Source organism: Prionailurus bengalensis, chromosome A2 (assembly GCF_016509475.1).
Source record: "Prionailurus bengalensis isolate Pbe53 chromosome A2, Fcat_Pben_1.1_paternal_pri, whole genome shotgun sequence".
Classification (NCBI taxonomy): domain Eukaryota; kingdom Metazoa; phylum Chordata; class Mammalia; order Carnivora; family Felidae; genus Prionailurus; species Prionailurus bengalensis.
Window position 1 is genome coordinate 64,415,804 of NC_057348.1, and position 25,297 is coordinate 64,441,100.

General features: G+C 54.9%; 1 protein-coding gene across 2 annotated transcripts in view; it reads right to left on the reverse strand.

Moving 5' to 3' along the window:
* The window catches only part of DDC (dopa decarboxylase), an 84,875-nt gene that overhangs the window by 53,823 nt on the left and 5,755 nt on the right, over nt 1-25,297 (reverse strand). For both annotated transcript variants that reach the window (XM_043588457.1, XM_043588458.1), the window contains exons 2-4: nt 10,968-11,196; nt 8,138-8,251; nt 5,481-5,600 (exon numbers count right to left, since the gene is read on the reverse strand). In XM_043588457.1, coding sequence (XP_043444392.1) covers nt 5,481-5,600; nt 8,138-8,251; nt 10,968-11,168 — 435 coding nt within the window. In that variant the 5' untranslated portion in view covers nt 11,169-11,196. The remainder of the gene's footprint in view (nt 1-5,480; nt 5,601-8,137; nt 8,252-10,967; nt 11,197-25,297) is intronic.

The following is a 25,297-nucleotide window of genomic DNA, read 5'->3' on the forward strand; positions in this document are numbered from 1 at the left end:
AAAGAAATCAATCTCTAAACTGCTGGGAGACATTATTGTCCATACTGTTCTTAAAAGAGGAGTCTGAAACTGCAAAGCTTATCCTCCTTCACCCAGGAAAGATCGGAACAACTTGTGACAATCATTTCAGTTCTTTTTTTATTTTTTTATTTACATTTGAGAGAGAGAGAGAGAGAGAGACAGAGCGTGAGCCGGGAGGGGCAGAGAGAGGGAGAGGGAGACAAAGAATCCGAAGCAGGTTCCGGGCTCTGGGCTGTCAGCACAGAGCCCAACGCGGGGCTTGAACTCACAGACCGTGAGATCATGACCTGAGCCGAAGTCGGACGCTTAACCGACTGAGCCACCCAGATGCCCCCAGCCCGCAGGTCTTAAGATTCGTTCAGCTTTATCATTCATTGCTTTGTCTATTTTATGTAACCTGCTGGCCGGCCCTTCCGAGCACTCAGCTCGCAGCAAGTGCAAGACCCACTTTGCATGCATTTTTCCATGGAGTTCTCCCAGGCTGGCCAATGAGGGCTGGTCCTACGTCCACCAGAGGAGGAGACCGGGACCCAGGGTACCGGCCACTCAGCCCAGCTGTGCTCACAACCACTCGCGCAGAGAAACTTGTATTGGTTTACAAAGTGGGATGCCTTTCCCTCCAGATTCAGAAATGCCCTCGGAAGTGCTCCCTCGGTTACTAATGTCACAGGGTTTGTTACGTCCTTCCCAATCCAGCACGCTGAAGCCCTCGCCCCGAGTCCACCAGAATGTAACCGTATTTGGAGATAAGGCATCTGAAGAGGTCGTTAGGTTGAAAGGTCCGACTGGTGTCCTTATAGGTCACCAGACATTCACGCACACAGAGAAAAGGCCATCTGAGGACACGGGGAGGAGACGGCCTTCTACAAGCCAGGGAGAGAGGCATCAGGAGGAACCATCGCTCCCCACTCGCTGATGGCGACTTTCAGCCTGCGGGACTGGGACACAATAAATGTCTATTGTTAAAGCTGCCGGTTCGTGGTGTTGTGTTAGGGCGGCCCAGCGGACTAATGCAACAACTTACCCTGGCAAAGAACTAAAGAAAGGCTCAGTCTTCACTCCTTGGGGGCTGCAAGTGGGTTAAAGATAACACGGACTCAGCACCCGCCATGCTGTTCCGCAGAATTTGCAAAATAACCCTGTTTTTATTTTTATGTATTAAAAAAAATTTTTTTAATGTTTGAGAGGCAGAGAGCATGAGTGGGGGAGAGGCAGAGAGACAGGGAGACAGAAGATCTGAAGTGGGCTCCCTGCTGACAGCAGAGAGACAAACGCGGGGCTCGAACCCACGAACTGTGAGATCATGATCTGAGCCGATGTCAGATGCTTAGCCGACTGAGCCACCCAGGTGCCCTGGTAGAACCTTGTTTTTAAATTCAGTCATTGTCAGGTGGGAAATGGATGCTAAGAAAGAGGGGAACTAACTTCTAGCAAGTGGCAGGGGGATGGGGCCTCCCCACATTTAGAAGCGATGCCCCCCCCATCTACTGCTCATAATCTCCACCTCTTAAGTAAATCCTAGAGGAAACCAACAAATTGAACAGTATTAACGTTAGAAAGGAAAAAAAAAAAATAAAAGAAGGTAGATCTGGGTCGACTATGAGAGATTTGTAAGATTTGAGAATTTTGCAGAGAAATACACAATAAAATAATTAGGCCAACTTCCCCCGCTAACTTCGTTTTATCCTCATTTCCCTTCGCTGACCCGATTTCCTGTTCTATTTTACCATTTCAATGCTTTTACTTATTCTTTTAAGCCAATTCAGATCCCCCGGGGAGACAGGTGAAGTTCGAACATAAATATATTTACTCGGAGTTTTGCCGCTCAAATGCATGGACTCAAGAATACACATACGATCTTCTTAACCCGGCCTCTCGGGTGGGTTTTACATTTCTTCGGGCCATATTGTCGCTAGCGGTCATTTTAGTGTAGTATTTTTTTAAGTTTGTTTATTTATTTTGAGAGGGGGGAGGAGGGGCAGAGAGAGAGGGAGACAGAGAATTTGAAGCAGGCTCCGTGCTGTCAGTGCAGGGCAGGACGCGGGGCTCGAACTCACGAACCGTGAGATCCTGACCTGAGCCGAAATCAACAGTCAACATGGGCTGGCGATGCTAGATCGGCAGAAGCAGGGAATCCAAGCTCCCTGAAAGCAGGCACGGGGTCTCCCGCTCCAGGGTGGGGGGCTTCCTCCTGCGCCCCACGGCGTGTGTCTCCTGGGTCTAGTGTCTACTCCGCGTCCGAAGTGGACCGCGCAAAGCTTCTTGAAAGGCACGGCGTCCGGGTGCTGGAATCCATCTGCCTGGTTCTGTCCCCAACACTCACGCGGGATCACAGCCCCCTCCCTGTGTGGCACCCTCTGCCTGAGGCCTTGAAACGCACCTTCCCGGCAACCTCTGTTCTCCCCTGAGCCACATGCTAATGAAAGGCTTTGAATCAGCAACCGGATTCCTCCTGGGGTCGCCTTTCTTCTCCGTCCTTGCAGTCCCCCCCTCCACGCAGCCGAAAGTGATTGAACACACAAATTGCCCAACGGGAGAAATTGCCAGTAGGGAGTCCCGAGCTCAGAGGCCCAGGGCAGCCCACACGTTCCAGCTCCTGCCGGGGATCAGGAATTCGAGCAGATTTCTGGCCCTTTGTGGGAAGCCAACGGAGGGAGGAGCGGGCAGAAAGCCGGGGGTCTGTTCTGGGGCTCGGGCCGCGTAATGACACCTCTTCCCTGCAGCGACAAAGGTTGCCATGGCAAGCCGGCTACGCGGCAGAGAGAGATGCTGTGACAGCCGACGCTGGGACCAGAAATGTCCTTTCAAGTGTCACCCCGCACACGGCGAGGCATTGGCTTTTCTTCCACAAGAGCTTTCAAACCCAATTAAGAGACCATTTTCCATCCCGGTTTGGGCAGCTCACATGACGACTTGCCGTCTGACTCTGTTGCCTGTCACCGCGTGGACATCTAGTAGCTGGGATTGTGGCTTGGGGGGGGGGGGGCTGGGTGCAGCCTCCCCCCACAGCCCAGCCCCACGGCTGTCACCAAGCTGGGGCGCTTCCCGGGGCCTCACAAATTACAGACAATCAACCTTGTCAGTTGCCTCCTGCTGCAAACACACGTGGGTGTCTGCTTCCATTCTGCAAAACTTGGGCTCCAAAGAGGACTTGACTCCAAGGGCAGAGAGATGCCGGGATTAGCCCCAAGCAATGTTGGGATTGCCAGGGTCTCACGGTCTTTAAAGTAGAGATCATGGAAAGACTGAACCCAGGCCAGCATGCACACCTCTGGAGACTCTGACCCAAGCAAACGGTCAGGGCTCCTGGGTCCAGCCCGCCATTATCCTAGCCTTGTCTCTGGCGAGCTTGTGCCCTAGGACACCACACACCCCCATTCTTGGCCCCAGCTTCCTCGCCTATGAAAAAAGTCGTCACTAAAGCCATCCATGCTCTGGGGTGCCTGGGTGGCTCAGTCCTTCAAGCATCTGACTCTTGATTTCGGCTCACGGTTTGCGAGTTCGAGCCCTGCTCGAACAGGCTCCGTGCTGACAGCGTGGAGCCTGCTCGGGATTCTCTCTCTTTCCCTCCCTCTGCCCCTCCCCTGCTCGCCCTCTCTTTCTCTCTCTCAAAAGAAAGAAACGTTCAAAAAAGTAATGTCTGCAGTAAACAAAGCAAGCAACCCTCACCACCCCTTGGAGGTTGAAAAAAGATCACATGAAGCCCAAGGAATAAGTATAGGTCATAAGTGGGCATTTGGCAATAAGCTGCTATTAGTGTGAAGGGCACGCCTGAGATTACGGGGTATTTGTAAACTTGGTGAGAAGTATCAAATTACGAGAATCATCTTGGACAGCTGAAAGGAGGGGAATGAGAAATGGCTTTGGTTGTAAGATCTGACACCCCAGAAACACTCTTTACTTTTGTTTTATTTTGATTTTTTTGGTGGAGCGTGAATCCTGAATTTGGACTCAGCCCGGACAGCCCCAGGAGGAAGCTGATAATCTTTTTAGAATATTGTCACCCCTTGACCTAAAAGAGTATTTTCTGACGTGTTATTGATAAAGGGAACGATTTGATACAATGTAAGTCATGTACAGTATTATTATTTTGTTAAGTTTGTTAAGTTTGAGAGAGACAGAGACAGAGGGAGTGGGGGAGGGGCAGAGAGAGAGAGAGAGAGAGAGGAGAACCCCAAGCAGGCTCTGCGCTGTCAGCACAAAGCCTGACTTCGGCTCAGGTCATGATCTCGCCGTCTGTGAGTTCGAGCCCCGCGTCAGGCTCGGTGCTGACAGCTCAGAGCCTGGAGCCTGTTTCAGATTCTGTGTCTCCCTCTCTCTCTGCCCCTCCCCCGCTCATGCTCTGTCGTCTCTCTCAAAAAATAAATCAACATTAAAAAAAAAAAAAAGAATTGTAAGATAATAGGTCTGTGCCGTTTGGAGCTAACAAAATTTACAGCAGCAAACGAAAACTGACACGCGGGAGGTCAGAAGCCCCCATCTGGGTGGGCGGTCCCAGGACCCCTTGCTTCCTACGAGACTTTGGCCACGCGAGCGGCTGACTGCCCACACATGCCCCCGTGTCTCCGTGTCTCCGTGGGCCGCTGGGCAGAATAGCAGCCGCCGTAACTGACTCTCAATTCTCAATCTCACGACCGGGCACTTGACCGGAGGAAAATGAAGTCAGGGAGGGTGGTGGCTTCCACAGAGTCCATGGTCCAGGCTAGGAAATAAGAAAAGCCCAAAGCCCATGTCTCCTCGGTGGCATCTGCCCTGAGGCTCCTGGTGGGACAGACCTCTGACTGTCACTTGCACCCGTCACGTCCTTGAGGCACGCCCCGGCACATGGTCGCTGTCAGTTGTACTTGTCCAATGGGGAGAACGAATTAGAGGGTGCGGAGCAAAGGCAGCATCTTCGGGGGACCTCGGCTCTCACTGATGTAGTGGTTTCTAGGAGCCTTGGAAGGACCTGGTCACGGCTGCACTCACCGCCCAGAAGACGGCGCTCAGCGGTGGTGGAGGTCACAGCTCCACGGCAGACATGGGCTCAGACCCCGGCTCCGGGACTTCCCGGCAGGGCCTGGCGGGCAGGTCACCTGCGGGTCTACGCCTCAGTCCCCCGGCCTGTAAAACGGTGTTAAAACAGCCTGATTCCCAGGCTTTTGTAGGATCAGACGAGCTGATGCCCGCAGAGGGCTCAGGCCTGGTGACAGGCACCTGGAACACTGCGCGAGCCTCCGCTCGTGTTCAGGGGCCGCCCCTGTTCCATCCACCGAGCCTGGGGGAAGGAGTGACAGACACCGCCGGGACCCAAATCCAGATGCAGAGGGCTCCTAAGGGCTCAGCCATGCTGGTTCTCCAGGAGGCGTCCGAGGACGCACGGGAAGTTCAAGGGCCTCTCTCGTCCACCTGCAGCTGTGGCCCCGGCGTGGAGCCCAAGCCCCCCGGGAATGCTGGATGCCCCTCCCCTGCCGCCTTACCTGGATCACTCCACCCCCTTCGCCTGCTTCCCCGGCCAAAAATGCCTCTGGCAGCTTCAGCATCTTCCCCAGCCAGTCCATCATCACCGTCTCCAGCTCTGTGCACGCCGGACTCGCGGCCTAGCGGGGCGGGAGGAAAGGAATCAGCCACCTGCCGGCCCGTGACCCATGGGGACGCGAGGCGGCCCGCTTCCTCACTTCTGTCCCTTGGACGCTATCGGTTTCACAACAGCCTTCAGCATTTTCAAAAGGCCCGTCTCTGGGTGGGATTACTGTGCTCTCCCCGCTGGCAGTTCCGGGCAGAAGAGGCAGCCCAGCCGAGACGGGGACCCCCGGAGTGAGCACCACAGCGGGACCCCTCACGCTGCCAGCTCTGAAGCACCACCGAGGGCCACCCTGGCCACGTCACACGCCACACCCCTGTTCTGTCTCACCCTGGAAGGACGGACGCAGCCACGCTCCCCAGATCCCAGAGGTGCCCCAGGAGGGACAAGGGTTTGCATGGCCCTCTCGGTGACCTCACTGTCCTCCACCCACAGACTCGGCTCCCTGGGGACGTCACCCCCTCTCACCCACCCTTCTCTGCCACAAATCTCTAGAGGCTGGCATCAGAGCAAGGGGCCCAGTCTTACAGAATTTCGGGAGCAGATGGGTTTAGTGCCCCTGCCCCGGGGGCACCTGGGTGGCTCAATTGGTTGAGCGTCCGACTTCGGCTCAGGTCATGATCTCATGGCTCATGGGTTCGAGCCCCGAGTCGGGCTTTGTGCTGACAGCTCAGAGCCTAGAGCCTCGAGCCTGCTTCAGATTCTGTGTCTCCCTCTCTCTCTGCCCCTCCCCCGCTCGTGCACACACGCTCTCCCTCTCTCTCCCTCTCTCTCTCTCTCTCTCTCTCTGTCAAAAAGAAATAAACATTTAAAAAAAAGGTCCAGTCCCAGATGCTATTCAAAAGCCTGAATGAGCATCAAACATGTGCTCTCTGCCCAGGACTCCTGGGAGAATGGCCGGGAAGGAAGGCAGAGCCCATAATGCCCCTACTGTCCTGTGCTGCATTCCACCAGCACCTCGTGTGTCCCCGTTTAGTTATCTGTGTATTTACAGAAGGATCTAGAAAGATGCACCGGTGGACCCTCCTCCGTAGTCACAAGTGAGTGGGGTGAGACTGGACGGAGTCGGGGAGGTGGGTTCTAGGTGGGCCGTGTCCTCTGGGAGCCCCCGGGGCAGGTCGCTGACCTTGCCTTTTAGGAGCTCGAGCTGGTGCTCTACCATTCCGGACTGTCCCCTGTCATTGCACAGGGGATGGGGCAGATTGGCCTGGTTTCCACCGAGGATGCACGGAGCACCTCTCGCCAGGTGGGTCTCACTGGGGTGCCAGGGCCACGTGCACACCATGATGCACGGCTGGTGAGAGCCAGCTGGTCAGCCCCGGGGGAGGTCCTACCCCATCCCAGCTACGACCAGCTCCAGGCTTGGGAACCTGCGCTCACTGAGGAACCCGTGTCCTGGCCAGTACAGGCGAGGGACAGGGAGGCGGTTCTCCAAGCTTCCAGAGAAATCAGAGTGTCCTCAGAAAGAGCACACGCAGTGGGCTAGATGCTGAGTCACCCAGAAGGGACACGATGGCTCTGGACTGGCAGAGGGAAATGAAATCTGCTGCAGCATCTAATAAGAGAAGGCATCCCTCAGAAGGGGGTGTGCTCGGCAGAGATACAGGGAGGGCACCGAGGCCACCCTGTCAGTGCCCAGGCTGCTGTCCCGGGGCAGAGGAAGGCCTCGGGGCACCTGCGGAGGGATGGTCCAGAGACCCCCGGCAGGGGAGCCAGGGATGGCTCCCCCGCAATCCTTCCTGGGCGGCTGACTTCCTCCCCCAGCAACTCCGGACGGACAGACGCCCCCGTCTAAACAGTAAGCCTGCCAGAGTGGCGAGCCGGCAGGTGCTGGGTCCTGCTGCTTGGCCCGGCTCGTTCGCAAACTAACTTCTCCTTCACATGCTCAAGGCCAAGTCCGGCACGAGTCAGCGCCCATGCGTCCACTCAGCTGCAAGGCACAAGCCAGGTGGCACTCTGGACCCAGAAGGCCAACGGAAGACCCTGACCTTGGAAGATGTCGGCCTGGTGTGGGCAGCCCGGGGCCCCTGAGGCAGTCAGCGCACAGCTCTAGATGAATCCTTCCAGCAGCTCCGGGGCTGGGGGCAGGGAGCCACAGGCAAGAGCCGGCCCCACCGCTCCGCTGGCATTCTGTCCCCAGATACGGGGGCCCTGGGACACAGATGCCGGGCGGGCCCCATTTCCAGGGCCACCTGCCCTGTGTCGCTGCCCACTTGTGATGGGCTGGAGGGGGCCTCTCCGGGCACGGCAGCCCTGGCTGCCAACAGATGGGCCAGGACCCCGGCAGCTGCAGAGTTCACAGAAATGCTCTGGGATGCTTGGCAGAATGCAGATTCCCAGGCTTGGGCTGCAGACACTCTAGGGTCTGGGCTGCGGTTTGAATTCCTACGGTCACCCTTCCGGGAAAGGAGGCTGTACCTCCCTGTGTCCCTAAGTCCCTTAGGGGTCACTCTGTCCAGGGCTGGATCCTTCTCCGCTCCCCACAGGTGGCTGGTCCCCACGGCAGATTCCCCCACCACTGCCAGGAGCCCCCCGGGAGCCCCCCAAGCTCACCCAGGAGAAGCCGATGCAGCCGATGGCCCCGCACAGCATGTCCGCGAGCATGGCCGGGTACGAGTTGGCCGAGGGGAAGTAGGCAAAGAAGTAGGGACTGTGCCAGTGGGTCACCTGCGTGGAGACAGAGCCCAGCCCCGCGTGAGGAGGACCCAGGGCCCCTCATTTCCAAGATTCTTCAGCCGGCCCCCCTCCTCCTCCATCTCCGATGCAAGCCGCCCCCTCCAGCAGCCATGGCTCCATCACCCCTGCACCCCTCTTCTGTTCCAGCCTTGCTCGGGGGGGGGGGGTGGGGGCCGGGGCCGAGGTGTCAGGGGGAGGGGAGCAGATGTGCAAGGGCACGTCCCATCAGGGGAGCCGGGGCTCAGCAAGGCCACTGGGAGTGCGGACATCTAGGGGCGGGCGTGCAGGACTGGCTGGGAATACCCCAGAGTTTGGGAAGAAGATGGGGGAGGGGCCCTTCTTGCATCTTTAATTTGTTCTTGCTGCTGACATGCCTGTCATGCGACAACAGAAAGAATAAAGCCCTCAAGACGCCCTGTACCCCTAGGGATTGTCACGGGGTCTCTACTTGGGGTTGTCACCTCTTTATCAGTGTCCAGGAGACATGACCCAGCCCCCCAGCCGCCCCCAACCCCGGCAGCGGCCCATCCAGCCCGCGGCAATGCAAGGATGTTGAAAGCGCCCAGGACTGCAAATCGGGCAGCCGGTCGGATTTTCTGGGTTACCCCAGGCCGGTGACCGCCCCTCTCAGAGCCCCCAACACCCCCTCAGGTGGAAACAAAAGGAGTACCGGGACGTTTCCGCCTCTACCCTTCTCGTGGCCTGCCTCCAAACCCCCAAAGGTGGAGGAGGTGTTCTGTCAACACGAGTCACTTTCGTGGTCTGAGGCAAAATGCAAACCCCGTTTCCTTAAGGAACTAGTTACTAACTGGCCACAGGGTCCCCCGTGACACAAGAGACCCCCTGATCGGGCAGGTCGCTGCCCAGGAGCTCTCAGAGAACTGGGAGTGGCCGACAGGATTTGTGCAGACTCCTGGGGACTTAAGACCGGTCCCACAGCCACCAAGGCCACCCCACGTCTGCATGCTGAGCGCAGGCGAGCACCTGAGGAGGACGAGGGGGCTGCGGGGACGCGCCTGGAGCGCTGAGGGGTGGAGGGACGGACACGAGCAGCAGGAGCCCGGGGAGAATGAGGCGATTCAGCCTGGGGTGGGGGCGGGGGTGGCCGGGGGCTCTCAGCAGAGCCACGGAGAAGCCAGCCGGCGGGACGGTGAAAGACGGTGGATGGTCTGGAGCGAGTGAGAAGCTGAGCACAGCCCCAGCCTGGGGGTGGGTGGTGGCGGTCAGGCAACCGAGGCTGGTGGTGGCGCTGAGACGGGCCCAGTGTCCAGGCCCCACGAAAATTTTAGGGGCCCGGAAAACATTTTCATTTCTTTGAAGAATCAGAAGAAAGAAGGAAACACTCCGGGCCAGGAAAGAAATTAACCTAATGCTACTATGTTCTCTTTTAAGTCAATGCCTTTGCAACTGATAAGTGCCCTGTGGAGGCCCCTCCCTGGGTGCCCTCCCTGCCGGCCCGGACACCTGGCCAAGGACAGGAATGACTTTGTTTTGCCTCCCAGATCAAGCTCGCACCCACGCCCGAGATGGATGTTCCTGCACTCGCTCTGCAGACCTGCAGACGGAGTCCCCCCCACCCCCACCCCGCCGGACCTCACCTCCTTTCCCTGCAACCGCACAGAGCACTGGGAGGGCTGGAATCCCACCCAGGGACCCAGGACCTTGCACTGCCCAGCGCGGCTCTGCACACTGAACGCCCCCTTCATACCAAGACTTCACATTCCGCTGTCTCCCACCTTCCCCATGGATGGCATGTTTGTGCCCCCAGATTCCTGTGCCAAAGCCCTAACGCGCACTGTGATGGTCTTAGGAGTGGGGCCTCTGGAGCGTAATTAGGGCTCCATTGGACCCCGAGGCGGGGCCTGGGCAAGGAGGAAAGGCCAGGTGAAAATGTGCCCAGAAGGCGGCCATCCGCAAGAATCAAATCCGCTGGCCCAGCCCCAGAAGCAAACCTCTGTTGTCTGAGCCGCTCAGCCCCCGGGTGTTTGCACATTGGCAGGAGCGCCCTCTCGGCCTGACATTTAACCACACCTCCCCTGGAGGGGCTCAGCGTGTTTGCACAACCTCAGGGCGAGATCTGGGATCCTGCACTTGCCTCCAAGCACAAATGTCAAAGGAAACCCCCGGGAGAATGAGAAGTGAGCAGCGGGTCTGAAAGAGGCACTCTCGGTCTTGAGGAGCAGCCCTGCCTCGGGTCAGTGGCCCTGGGACACACTGGCTTCAGGGGACAGGGGTCTGCACAGAAACAGATGCCTCCCACATCTCCAGTGAAATAAATATGTGCCGTCTGCTAAACACAAGAATATTAAGAATGTGCTTCAATCTGAACTTCCTTGAAAACAGCCACCAGGGCCCTGTGTCCTCCAAAGGTCAGATGACTCACACGCACGTACCAGGGGCTCGGGGTGGGACCTGACCTGGGGCTTATAGGGGGATGGGGGGGGGGGAAGAATACTCACTGCCCTCGGAGTCCACACCATCTGGGTGGCGGTCCTGGCTCCACGGCTTACTAGCTGTGTGACCTCAGGCTGATCGCCTAACCTCGCTGGGCGTCAGTTGCCTCAGCTACAAAGTAGAAATGATAAGTCTCTCTCCAGCAAGGGGGCTGTGAGGACCAGGGAGAATAGCACGTGTGACCTGCCCCATGCCCAGTAGGTGCTACCTCACGGCTAGCCCTCCCTTCTTCCAGCCTTGAGGACACACTTACCCCTGGCATGATTATCCTCTCAACGTCATTGATGATGTCCTCAAACGCGTCTGGCTCCTCAGGGGCAGTAGAGGGGACCAGCGACCGAAGGTAGCCAGGCTGCACGTCGGGGTAGACCTGGCGTCCCTCGAGGCCGTCCAAGTAGTCCGCCACGAAGTCCGTCATCTCCTTTCCTCTCCTCCGGAATTCGCTTGAGTTCATGGTGCGTGGGCTCCGCCAGGGGCAGGACCTTCACCGCGAGAGAAAATAAATCAGTTAGCAAACAGGACGGCCTCTCAACTGGGGTCAGGCAGTTACCAGCAAGCTGACTGCTAGGACCGCCTGGGCAGCGATGGAAACCCCCAGATCCCGGGTCGGGAGCACCTCCCTCCGTGTCCAGATGGGTGGACGCACCACCGGATTTGGACACGGCGGCAGACCACTGTTTCTACCGCTTGCCAGCTACTCCCGACTTTTCATCATCTGCGGCAGTGAAAGCGGCGGGAAGTACACACTGTTTTCCTGGCCCATCCCAACCTTGATGACGACCACCGACCCACCGAGTCCGGCCTCGACCCTTGCGAGCCAGCAGACAGGGACAAGCGAGCGTAACCTTCTGAGCCTCTCTGCCCGCACGAGAGACACACATGGCAATGCCGACCCCTCAGGAAGGCGTGGAGGTGCACTCCCGGCACACGTCAGGCCCTCGGCCCATAGCCCAGGGGGCGCAAGTTCCCATCAGCTAGTGTCTGCTTCCTTACGATGCCAGCCCAGCAGGGACCGCACTCCTGTATGCAACCTGCTTCTCAAACACAGTGCTGTCCTCCCTCACCATGTCAGTAAAACGCGGGCGATTCTGGGTACTCGTGGTAGTTAGGTTCCACAAAGTCTCCGTGGACACTGAATTAGAGAACACGGGACCGTTCCCGAGGGGAAATGCAGGGTGAGGGTCTTGCGTCTCGGGTCACATTTGTCAACCAATCAATACATCACATTATATAATTATGTTATAAGAAATGTACATATATATATATATATATATAGTATTAGAGAGAGAGAGCAGAGAGAGAGAGAAGAAATCTTAAGCAGGTTCCTCTTGGCTCCTTCCCATAACCCTGGGATCGTGACCTGAGCAGAAACCAAGAGTTGGACACTCGACCAACCGAGCCACCCAGGCGCCCCTTTATGTGTTTCTTAGAGACACTGGATTTGACACTGATTGATTTGCTAAGTTTGGACTCATGGCCAGCTGCTCTGTAACTCATACCTGAACGAAGCTTCCCTAACACAGGCGTTTTCTCCCGAAGACGCACGGCACCTTGCACATGGAGAACCCCTACGCCCAGCTCCAGCACCTTCTCTCTGAGCCATTTTGTAAACGGCGGCACTACCAAGAATAACACAGAAGCATTAATAACACAAAAGGTTTCGCACAACACAGACCCCTGGTTGACACAGGAAGGCGGAGGGCGGGTCACCCCAGCGGGAAACAACCACACCGAGCACCTCAAGTGTGTCATCGGGCTACACGCGTGCGCGTTCAGAGTGGTCAGGAAAGCGCCAGGAGCGTTGATTTGGGGACTACAAACGGGTTTTAGCAAGTAGGTGAATTTGCACACATGAGATCAAAGCAGGAAACTGGGACGACACAGAGAAAACTATTCACCCGGAATCCCGCCCCTCGGAATTCTGATGCATGTCCTTCCAGAATGTTCCCTGTATTTGCAAGAGACCACTGTGTGCTGAGCAAGGGGTGCATTTCTGAATCCCGTCCATAGTTGAAAGCTTTATAATTCACGACTGACTTGCCCAGGGGAGTAAGTGCTGGATGGGGGGTGATTCTAGGCCCTCTGCACAAAGCACAGCGGTGAACCTGGGGTCACAACTCCAGAACTTCTTCCATTCTTGCCTGCGGTCCGTGCTGGGTGTCTGTAGATTTTTTTTTATTTTTTTATTTTTTGACAATTTGTATGAGGTAAAAGGTGGTAAAGAGAAATGATTCCCTGGACACTTGTTAAACGCAAGAAGATTTTTTTCAAGACTACTGCAACGGGGGAGGGAGACAGAGCTTAGCTCGTAATGCACCAGGACACGTGGGGACTCACAGCCGACAGGGAGGTAGGAAGTAGATGGAACGTTCCTCAGAGCACGTTGGCATGGTGTCCAGGGTGGGGGAAGAAGATATGGAGGGTGGAGCCTTCCTCGACGAGCTGGCTAGCAGGATTCCTCGCTAAACCTGGGCTCAGCAAGCCGAAGTGAGCACGAACGAAGACGCCCACAGAGGCCTGACGAAAGTTCGCGCCAGGAGGGCATCTTAGCAGAGGTGAGTCAGTCTGAGGGTGCCTTGCCATTCCTTGGTGCTCTCTCCATGGTGCTCCCCACTGCGTGAGCGGCCCAACGGATGTCGTTGGAAGTTTCCAGCTCCCTTCAAGACGGATTGTTAGAACAAACCCTCATCTGTGTTATCATTTGGGGATATATTTTTTACCTTAGTGAACGAGTGGCAGTGACTGCGATATAAAGTAAGGTTCCAAGTTCTAGCAAGAGTGAATGCGAACAAACCACAGTGATCGCCCAAAGTCCCAGCACACCTTTGCGTTTCATAAGCTCAGGGCCAAGGAAGGTTCTGCTTATCATCCAGAATATCATGGCCAGACTTTCCAACGGCTCTGAGTGCAAAGCCACAAAGCTTCATCTTCCGGTTTATCATTCCCTGGCCCTGCAGGCTTTGAACTTCATTTTTCGTTGGGAGCGGCTGATTATCTCAAATACTGCACAGAGAATAAAACTTGGTTTTTACCCCGGATCAAAGGAGTTCAGGTTGACATGATTTGAATTCAACTAAAACTGTATGGATTTGCAGACCTTTCTGCCAGCTTGCTTTCTCGCTGAGCAATTATGAGCGCATGCCCTACGTAGATACATGTTTTTCTACCATGTGATTTCTCACGCTTGTATCGTAGTTCACAGCTTGTCTGTGCTACATTCACAATGCACGTCCACCGTGAACATTTGGGTCGCTCCCATTTTCCCCTGACTTAGGAGAAAGGGCTGGTGCAACCCATTGGCCAACATGGCAGGATTGAGAGCCAAAGGCCTCTGACTCAGGTGTCATTGGCTGCACTGCCTGGTGGAAAGTGCCACAGTGGCAAATGTCATCTAAAAAAAAAATCGTGACAGTAACAGCACTACCTCAAAGGACTGTTTTTCAACAGTTTATTCCTTTTGAGGAGAGAGAGAGAGAGAGAGACAGAGCATGAGCATGGGAGGGGCAGAGAGAGAGGGAGACACAGGATTCGAAGCAGGCTCCAGGCTCCGAGCTGTGAGCACAGAGCTTGACGCGGGCCTCGAACTCATGGACCGGCTCATGGAGCTGAAGTCAGACACGTAACCGACTGAGCCGTCCAGGCGCCCCTGTTCATTTCATTGCAAAAGCTCTACTATAATTGGCTCGGCCTCAGGTCGGTGATACCTTTTGCAGACATTCTCTTCATTTTTTGTCTGACCTAATTTTGCTAGTAATTTTCTTCTGACTATGAGGATTTCACTTTTTAGGTAATCAAATCTCAGTATCTTTGCCATTATGATTCGTCCTGGGCGAATGACTACGAAAAACGCCTTGTGAAGTAAATGTTCGGGGCACTTGCACAGCTGAGCGGAGGCACGTGCACAAGCTGGAGACCCAGCACGGGGACCTGGGAAGGATGGGGAAAGATGCTTCGTTTCTCGGAGACTCAGCTGCTCCTTTCCAGTGGGAACGAAATGGCACAGACGGACGGCCAACAGGAGATGCCTCAGGAAAAACAGACACACACACCCCGGCTCGCCCCCAAAAGAAATCGTCCTCTTCCACCCATAAGATGAGAGCCAGTCGCTATTTTCCAGCCGTTTTGCCACTTACTTGCCAACTGTGTCCCCCTGAGATCTCTCCAGAAGGCTCTTAGTGCAAAGCCACAGAGAATCTTGTGCTCGTTTTGAAGCGGTTTGATATTTCATGCCCCCAAGCCGGGCAAATATTGGCTGGGAGGTGTAGACAATGACAGAGTTTGTGTCTCATGTCTTTCCTGGCCCTGGGAAGCTCTTCCATGGACATAAGCCGATCACAGGGCTGGCAGGCTGCCTCCGTCCCTGCTGTGTTGCGTGCGGACAAGCCCGGCCTATCCCTGAACTTCTGACTCCCCAGCCCCTGGGTCAGTGCCCAGCTCCGGCCCCACACACTCAGGAAGATATGAGCCCCCTGCTCCCCCTCATGCCTCCTGCCTGAGCCAGGGGTTGCTTGGTTTTGTGATTTCTCGTTCCCCTGACATCCACTGCTAACTGGGGCTTCTCCACGCACAGTCCTCAGCTGTTGATTTTTTGCTTTCTCAGGACCAATCACTGACCCAGGGCCAGTGACCTGGCCTCAAATGCTTGCTGAGTGAGGAATGAATGAAGGAATACATGAGCAGATGAATGGAAAATCTTCTGGCCCTCTAAACATTTGGGTTTTGAAATATGATATATGGTACCCTACTCTCTATCTTTAAGACAGCTGTAACCACAAGCCCATGACCACGTATCTGCCACAAGAGACAATTGCTCAGGAACAATGGGCCCCTCCCCGGAGAAACCCTGACCCACCCCCACCTGCGTCCCTAATGTCCAGGTCATGCCTAGCCTCTGGCCCTCCAGCCTCAATAACGACTCTATTTCCCCAGCCTAGACCCTGACTTTTCACCTTGGACTTCAGCTTCCCTCTCCTCTGGCCCCAGCAGCCCCTGCAGACCACGGATCAGCCTTGGCCATGGTGGTTTGGCCAGAACCCAAGCCAGGCCCTAGGCGGTGTCTCACAGGTACAGGGTAGGGTGGCCGGGCACCCGTGGGACTGCAGTGATGATGCACTTGAACTGACAGGACCAACCAAGTCCGCAGTTGGGGTGCCGGGGGGTGCCCATCCCTCTGGGAGGGCTGGAGACGGGCCAGGACAAGGTGCTCTGTGTCTGTCCGTGGTCCTACCTGCTGGTGCTCCCAAACCATGGTCTTTTCAAACCCCGGGGGGCTGGGCACTCAGTCAACCTTTCCTGACCTTCCAGGAAACTTGATACAATGAAGGGTTTACATTTTTTTTATACTATTCTAGGGAAAACGAACCATAATTACGATGAAAAACAAACAAACGAACAAACAAACCTTCTGCCTCCGGGCCCATGCGGTTTTGTCTCTTTTCCCCCAAGTACATCACTATCAATGTGGGCACAAAAGTAATTGGGCAGATTTTCCCGAGTCACCTGGTTCCTTGACGAATGTTTTCTCTGTGGGCACAAGAGCATACATCCAGCCAACATGAGGAACGCTTCTAGCCGAGAGCATGAGGAAGTTTCTAGCAATGAGAGCCTTCCAGCAATAAGGGCGACTAGCTCTCAATTTGCCTTAAAAGAGACCCCGAACGCGCCTCTGTAACTCTTAGGACTCTAGTTAACAAGCCACGTGGGAGCTTTACATCCTTTAAATTAGCATCTTCTTCAGGGACTATGCAGCACATGAAGCACCCCAACAAGCCCCCGAGGGGCCCCGAGGTCACCTCTTCTGTCACAGAGATGCCGCGGTATCTCCTTGCCCTTCCCGAGGCTCCCTCTCAGCCCGGCACAAAGGAGCCGGGTGAAAATGCCCACCTCGGAGCGCCCCTGGGAGATACACGCCCCATATGGAGCTGGCGCTCAGGTAAAACTTTTTATTAAAAAAATAGGGGTTTGGGTGGGGGCTCACCCGGGTGGCTCAGTCCATGAAGCATCCGCCTCTTGGTTTCGATTTAGGTCATGATCTCGTGGTTCACGGGATCGAGCCCCGCGTCAGGCTCCGTGCTCAGAGCCGCCCTAGTTTTGCAGGTGGGAAATGTGAAAGGTCAGGGCTCAGAGGTGTCAGGGCCCTTCCCAGATGTGAAACTAGTGGTGGCAAAGCTCAGGCACAAAGCCGTGTCCTTCCAAGCACTCCGTCCTTCACGCCAAAGCGCCCTTCCCTGCGGTTCCAGGAATGAAGTCCGGTACTCTCTGTTACACACACACCTCTGTCTTCCACACGTGCAGTTACTTCCATGTAAATTGGGGTGTCCTTGTTGAAAGAGGGACTTGCACTGGTTTAATTGTTTTTAACATTTATTTTTGAGAGAGAGAGAGAGAGCACAAGCAGGGGAGGGACAGAGCGAGAGGGAGACACAGAATCCACAGCAGGCTCCAGGCTCCGAGCTGTCAGCACAGAGCCCGACACGGGGCTCGAACCCACGAACCGTGAGATCATGACCTGAGCTGAAGTCGGACGCTCAACCAGGTGCCCGGGACTCTCCCTGGTTTAGAGAATGGTCAGCATCTATATTAGCTCACAGGTACCAAGCACCGTGGGAAGCTCTTAGCGTCTATTCTCTTCTTAATCTTCTCAATAACCTCGTTGGGACCATGACCATGACTGGAGCACATGGCCAGGCCTTGGCACCGAGAGGCTAGGGACACAGCTGGGCCCTGCACTCTGACCTGGTCCCTGATGAATGTAGTGGATTCAGACACGGGCTCGGCCTGTCCCCAACAGCCCTGGCCAGAGTAGGGCTTGACAAACCCGGAAACACGTGGGACTAAAATTCAGGAAACCGGTCTCCTCTCTCTGAGCTCCCAGTAAAGATTTCCCAGAGGCCGTAGGGATCAAGACAGCTCGCACGGGGCCTCCCCGGCTTAGCTGGTGGTCATGACACGACACACACTCGCCATGGCTCTCTGCTGGAGGCTGACCCTCCCTCCCCCCCCCCCCCCCCCCCCCCCGCATCTTCAGTTTATTGGATGGCAGTGATCCTGAGAATTCTAAGCAGGCTGCATAATCATTAATCTGGCAAGGGCCCTGAGCTGCCGGGCAGGGGGCTTTCTACCAGGTCAGTTCGGATGCCCAGGAAGCCTCTTCCTCCTGTCTGGCCAGCGCGGCCTGCCTTAGAGACTTGCCCTGCTACACTGTGCAGAATCGGGTTTTTCAACTTGCAATTCCACGGGCTGTGCCCTTCCTCCCTAGCAGCCGTGGGCAGGAGAAAGAACGTGCATCCGGGATCAGAGTAGACGGGCTTGAGTCCTGGTTCTGCTGTAAAGAGGCTGTGCCACTGACACCAGATTCCTGGTCTCTCTGCACCTGCTCCCTCCCCTGTCAACCGGGCAGGGCCGCGGGACGCTGCGGGCAGTCTCTAAGGCTGTGTGCGTCTGCCATCTGTTGCCACTGATGGTGGGAAATCAGCACGTGAGAAAGGAGTCCCGGCCCGTTCGGAATATCTGGCGGTGACAGAACCCCAGCGCAGCGTGGGAGAAACGGGAGGAAATCCCCACCCGGGACAGATCCAGCTGCGGGGACGGCCTCGCTCCTTGGACGGGAAAGAGGAGGGAACTTTGAGCGGCTTCTCGATCATGCGCTGGCTAAAGAACACCTGTCCAAGTGTTTTCCTGGCCTGCCATTTCTGTACGGATAGCAGCCATGCGTGCCACGATTTCACTTTTAGTCCCGTGGTCAGACACTGCTGCTTCCACCTACACCTGTGCAAACGTATCGCGACGTAATAAACAGCCAACTGAGAAATCGAATACCCTACGCGACTTCAGAGGGAAAAAACATGTTGGCCACAAACCTGTTGATATTATTACGGTGTCCTGACCTCAGGTAATTCGTACAGTTGTCATCAAGGTACGTGTATTATTTGGTCATAATACAAAAAGAAAAAAAAAAGTGCACACTCTCCTCTTAGTAACACCTGCCGGGCAGGGCTCACGGTGTCCCTGAACACTGTCCCACCTCCCACGTGCTCTGTCCCTTGTCTGCGTGAAGGTGGCATTGCCGTGAAAAATGGCATGTCGCTTCCTTTTCCTACTGAATTTGTCCCCCAGAGATGTCAACCCCCGAATGGAAATCAGGAGGTGTAAGGCGTTCGGTTCTTCTGCACATTGCCCATTTCTTTCCAGAAGACCCAGGATGACACAGAAACGTCACCCACCCGCCATCAGCCTTGGCAAGCACGAACACCCCGTCTCCGCTAGCTTTTCTCATTTGTTCACGTCTGTTTCTGCTTCCAACTTTTTGTTTTTTTAAATCTAACTCCAAGTTATTTAATATATAATGTCATTACATAATGTCATAATGATTTCAGGGGTAGAACCTGGTCATGCATCACTTACATGCAACGCCCAGCGCTCAACCCGACAAGTGCCCTCCTTAATGCCCATCCCCCACTTAGCCCATGCCCCCACCTCCCCTCCAGCAGCCCCCCCCCCATTTGTTCTTTTTAAGTGTCTCTTATGGTTTGTCTCCTTCTCTCTTTAATCTTATTTTTCCATCCCTTCCCCTGTGTTCATCCGTTGTGCTTCTTAAATCCCACATCTGAGTAAAATCATATGATCTCTGTCTTTTCCCTGACTTATTTCACTTAGCATAATACCCTCTGTGTTTGCTATTAAACGGTTTTATGCAAGAAAGAGCCAGTGAGTCCAACTTGAACTACCTCCCCTCGTTTTCCATTTTATTTCAGTGCAATTCCAGAAGAAACTCTTCCTTGAGGGAAAGCTCCTCTCCTCCCCCTTAAAATTCTCACCCCCTTTCCTCTTACTCTCTTGCAGCCACATTAGCAGTTCACAAAAGGCTACGGCCATCTGCCCTTTTCCATAGACCTGAGACTATTCAGTGCCATTCTAGCTGGTTGCTTCTTTTCATTACAGCGGTCACATCCCATGGCCACATCACATATTGATTTATCATCTATTCCAAATATATGACACCTGCCACTGTGAGTCGATTCAGTATGTTTTGGCACACTGTTTGGGAAGTCTCCATCCCCCCCCCCCCCCCCCCACAAATCAGTTCAGTGGTAAATCCTGAGTCCTGAATTCACTGTGAACTCCCCATTACTCCTGGGGGGGGTGGCCGCTGGCCTGTCCCCGGTGTTGCTAAGAAACCTGTGTTTGAGGTTCCCCCGAGTTCAAAGCCCAGAAAATGCTGCCCCTGAGTTGCCACATCCTATGTTCTGAGAAACCAGATGAATCTCTGTTGCCTAAGTTCTGCTCAATTTGTCATATGCCTTCTGTCATTTAGCAATGTCGATGATCCTGCCCAGAGTGTTACTGCTGCTGCGTGACCAAGGCTCAGGGGGGCTGGTGCCCCTGATCACGGCCATACAACCCATCACGGGAGCAGCGGGTGCTGGTGTTTCTGATGCTGAAGCCAGCCTCCTCCCCTGACCTCTGTGGCCGGGTGGCCATAGGCTCCTGCACGGCCCCCTCCCTGTGCCCACCCAGAGGGGGCTCTGGGCCAGGCTGGGGAGGCAGCGCCTGCCCCCCCCCCCCAGAGTGTGGTCTGGGTGTTCCCCGTTCACCACGTGTGATAGGCGGTGTCTCACCTGAGCCCCCAGCTGGGCTCAGCCCAGCTGAGACAGAAACGGGCAGAGGCTATACCAGATCTGCGGTCCCCCGTGCCCCCGAGCAAATGCTGAGACTGTCACTACACACAGGGCACCGGCGTGAGCACTGAAACTCTGTGCTCTCAATCCTCACGATGGCTTTGCAAAGTAGCAAGACTATCCCTGCTCTGGAAAGGAGGAAGAGGGCTCAGGGAAGCCCACACGGCTCACAGGTAGTTTTACTCGTGGGTGTGTGCACTCAGAAGCCCGGACGGGTCCCTCCGACGGCCCCCTCATGGCCCGAGCATCCCCGTCCAGAAACGTGGATGAGCACCTTGAAAATTTCAGGACCTCTCTCCTCAAATATCCACAGAGCCGTGGGGCGCCTGGGGGGCTCAGTCGGTTAAGCGTTTGACTTCAGCTCAGGTCATGATCTCACGGTTTGTGGGTTCAAGCCCTGCACTGGGCTCCGTGCCCATGCTGACAGCTCAGAGTCTGCCTGGTTCTCTCTCTCTCTCTCTCTCTCTCTCTCTCCCCCTCCTTCCCTCTCTGCCCCTCCCCTACTTGTGCTTTCTCTCTCGAAAATAAATAAATAAACTTAAATAAATAAGATATCCACAGACTCTTAATTTTCCTGGAGTCTTTCCCCAAACTCGCCACCAGACGCAAACAGAGTTTCCAAACGTCACAGGGGAAAACCCTCAGAAGGATTAACACCTTGAAGAGGGGGAAACATAAATAACCACCCCCCACCCGTTTATTTGAATTTGTAGGGGGTTGGCAGGATCTTGGTTTTTTGGTTTTTGTGGGGGGTTTTTTTTGTAATTATTATCATCAAACTGGCTGCTGCCCAAGGCACACCCATCGCGTGCCCAGAAGAGAGGGAGCGGCCACAGTCAAGGACACGATTTTTTCCCTTTCAGAACCGCCCTCCTCAGCTTGCCTCCATGTTAACTGTCCTAGATGTCACCTGTCTTTGCCCTTGAGCCTCACGGGCCACCCTCGGGCAGAAAGAGCCTGTGTCTCGTTGGCACCCTGGAAACCCACAGAGACCAGCTTTGATGTTGCAATGGGACCTTAGCCTTCGCTCTCTTCCGGAGGCGAGATCCTGCTGATATGAATGAGAAACCAAGCACAAGCACCCAGGGCTTGAAGCCTTTAAGAGAGGAATAGGATTGGGCGGGGGGGACTCATATCCTTTGCTCGGATGTCCCTCAGAAACCAGAGAAAATAATACATCCCAGGCAGGGGCATTCCCACCTGCAGTTGGCATGCTGATTAATTCTATAGCTCTCATTATTGACCGCCTACTGTATTCCCCGGGGGCCGCTGACAAACATCAGAGCCGGTGTTTATAAGCATTTTGAGGGAGGACTGTTAGCGGTCCTTGGCACTGAGGGCAGGAGCCTGGGGGTGGGGGGGACGTGTTTTGCCCGCCATGCAGACGGGGTCCTCCTTCCCCACCCCACCCCACCCCAGCCTCCGTGGGCTCCACATACACCACCAACCAGCCCGAAACTCATTTCCACTCACTTCGTTATGGCTCAGAGAACACCGGCTAAAAAAACCATCCGAAGTTTCTGTCTCTTTACCTGACCTGTTGCTCGGAGACACACAAAAAGGCAGGTGACTTAGGTTGGCACCCATTTCAATAAAAAGTCCCTCTGGTGTGCCCCACCGGCCCACCGCCCGATGCCAAGCCGTCCCGGCCAGAGGAAATCAACCAGGCTGGAATGAACAAGCCAAGTCCAGCCCCCCACTCCCACCCCACCCCAGGGTCACAGCCATCCAGGAGCTGGAATTCTCCAGGGGCTCTGGTGACCCCAGGCTCTAAGGACAAAGAGCAGTACTCACAGGCAGCCTTCTCTCTCCTCTCCTCCGTGACAGTTAAAAGGCACAGAGGATGCAATCACCATTTATATAGACAGTGTCCGCCTCCCCAAAGCCAATCAGAGCGGCTTGCTCTGCCTATTTACCCGGCAGCAACATCTTGCAACCCCTCCCGCCCTCCTGCTCTCCACCCCAGACTTGAGGGCTGGGTGGGGGCAGCCCAGGGCCAAAGGACGCAGTGGAACCTTGCAGGGGCCAGTGGCAAGAGGCCACAGGGAAAGAAAGGGCTCTATGTTCCCAGTGCTCTGTGTTCGATCCGGACTTCTGCACACCCTCAAGGCAACCCCCTGGGAAACTGCAACCTCCCTGGCTCTTTCTCGGGTGGAGGAAGGACCCAGGGTAGGCAAGATGAGTTAGGAGGATGCCTTCAGGCCAGCCCTGGGCCATCAGTTTAGTCCAGATCAGAGAGAAGCCTGGAAGGTGAGGATTTGAGCCAGGTTCCTGGGATTCAAAACCCTGTTCTCTCTCATTCTCTCTCTGTATTTTTTTTTTAATTTTTTTAATGTTTATTTACTTTTGAGAGAGAGAGACGGAGCATGAGCCGGGGAGAGGCAGAGAGAGAGGGAGACACAGAATCCGAAGCAGGCTCCAGGCTCCGAGCTGTCAGCACAGATTCCGACGCGGGGCTCGAACCCACTGACCTTGAGATCATAACCTGAGCCGAAGTCGGACCCTTAACCGACTGAGCCACCCAGGCACCCCAAGATATATTTTCTAATGCTTTGTCATGGCGTAGAGTAATGCACTTGGCTTTTTTAAAAAAATTGAGGTATAGTTGACATCCCAAAGTATGATCCTTTCAGGTGTACCATGTAGCGATGGGACATTTGCAGCCATTGTGAAATGACCACCAGGGATGAGTCTAGTTACGGGTGTCGCACACCAAGTTGCTACAATGCGACCGACTGTGAGCCCCCACGCGGTGCGTTACATCCCTATGCGCAGCTCAGAGTTTGCATTTCCGGACCCCCTTCGTCCATGCTCCCTCCTCCAGCACCCCCTCCCTTCTGGAAATGCCAGTCTGTTCTCTGTATCTATGAGTCTGCGTTCTGTTTGGCTTGGTTTCCAGATTCCACATATTAATGAGATCATGTGGTTATTTATCTTTCTCTGAGTGGCTTATTTCACTTAGCATAACGCCTTAAGGTCTATCCACGCTGTTACAAGAGGCAAGAGTTCTCGGGCTCCCTTTCTTCTCCGCCCCCTCAGGCAGGCTGGTCAGTGAAACACGAGGGACAGGGTTCATTTCTCTATTGCGGTGTGCGCAGAGCCCTGGGAACCTTGGAAAGGGGCCTGGCAGAGCTCACTCAGATCAGGAGGGGCAGGCAGGACTGTCTGCTCCTACGACACATGCGTGCATGCACATGCGTCCACCGCACGCATATACATACAGCTCACGGTCAGGGGCAGAGGCCTTGAAGCCTGCGGCAGGAGGGCAGCGGGGCTGTGGGGGGCTGGCGAGGAGCTCTGTGCCCGGTGCGAGGCTCCCACCCTCCCTCGGTGGCTCGGTGAGGACAGGAGGCTGTTCATCCCCCGGCACTGAGATGTGCCCCTGCAGACAAGAGGCAGGCGGGACCAGGCGCTCTGCGGGCAGAGGGAGCGGCAAGCTGGACAAAGCTGGCCGGGCCCACGGCAGGTGGCTTCACACACAGGGGCTCCAGCAAGGGGCCTGGGGTCTGGAGACCCAGCAAGGGGTCTACAGAGGGCCACTCCCAGCACCCTGCTTGGTAAACCCTGGGTGAAGACAGGAGGCGATGCAGAGAAGGATATAGGTATGGTGAGGGGCTGACCCCAGCATGGACCTCTGGCCAAGGGGGTGTGAGAATCGAGTGAAATCTTCCATTCCATAAAGAGTCACCCTCATAACACGTAGCACTTATAAAGGCTTCGTTACAGGGATTTCTACAGAAAATCATTCAGTCCCTCTCACCTACTTTACAAGGTAGACATTCTCATCGCCATTGCATGGATGGAGAAGCTGAGGCCCAGAGAGGTTAGGCCATGAGGCAGGGTCACACAGCAAGCATCTTCCTTGCCAGAGGGCCAGCCTGCCCTCATGCTGGACATGGCAAACCTACTTGCTGGGAAGCAGACCATGAAAGAATAGACAGAGGGAGAAATCCATAGTTGTCAATCAATGGTGACCAGCGCTACAAAGCTCGAGAAGAGGGCACAGCCCAGACAGGAGGCTGGAAGCCGGGGACCCAGCCAACGTTTGCAGAGAAAGCAGTCACCCGAAGGTTTAAGGCAGGGCCCTGGCTTCAAAACATCGTTGCCCACGGGCTACACTGGGCTTGCACCTGTCTCCACCGCCTGTGAGGTATTATCGGCGGCCAGCTTCTACGCCCATCCACAGTGATCGTGGCGAGACAGGACTTGCAGTAGGAACCGGAAGACAGGAGAAAATCTAACAAAACCTAACAAAAGACGTGCAAAACCGGATGAAGAAACTTATAAAAATCGACAGGAGCCATTACAGTAGATCTAAATAGATGGGAACTGATGTCTGTTCATGCATAGAAACATCCACTTTCCCCAAACCGATTTGCAGATTCGATGCCATCAGAATCTAAATCCCAACACAGATATCTGACGACAAAATATAAATGCAAGGGGAGCCTGGGTGGCTCAGTCGGGTAAGCGTCCGACTTCAGCTCAGGTCATGGTCTTGCAGTTTGTGGGTTCGAGCCCCGCATCGGGCTCTGTGTTGACAGCTCGGAGCCTAGAGCCTGCTTTGGATTCTATGTCTCTCTCTCTCTCTCTCAATAATAACTAAACATCAGAAAATTTTAAAAGGTATATAAATGCAAAAGCAAAGGTCTAAGAACGGCCAGCATACTGTCGAGAAAGAAGGACATTACAGTCTTGCTCTACACTTATGACTGAGGAAGCTGGAAAAATGTCATGGTTTTGATTACAAAGGTAGACACCTGACCAATTAAACAGAATAGACAGCCTGGAAAAAAAATCCCGGAAAGATATGGAGAACTGACAAACGTGGAATTGTAGATTGATAGAGAACACGTTATGAAACGGTGCCGGGCAACTGGTCAACTACTTGGAAAAAATGAAATTA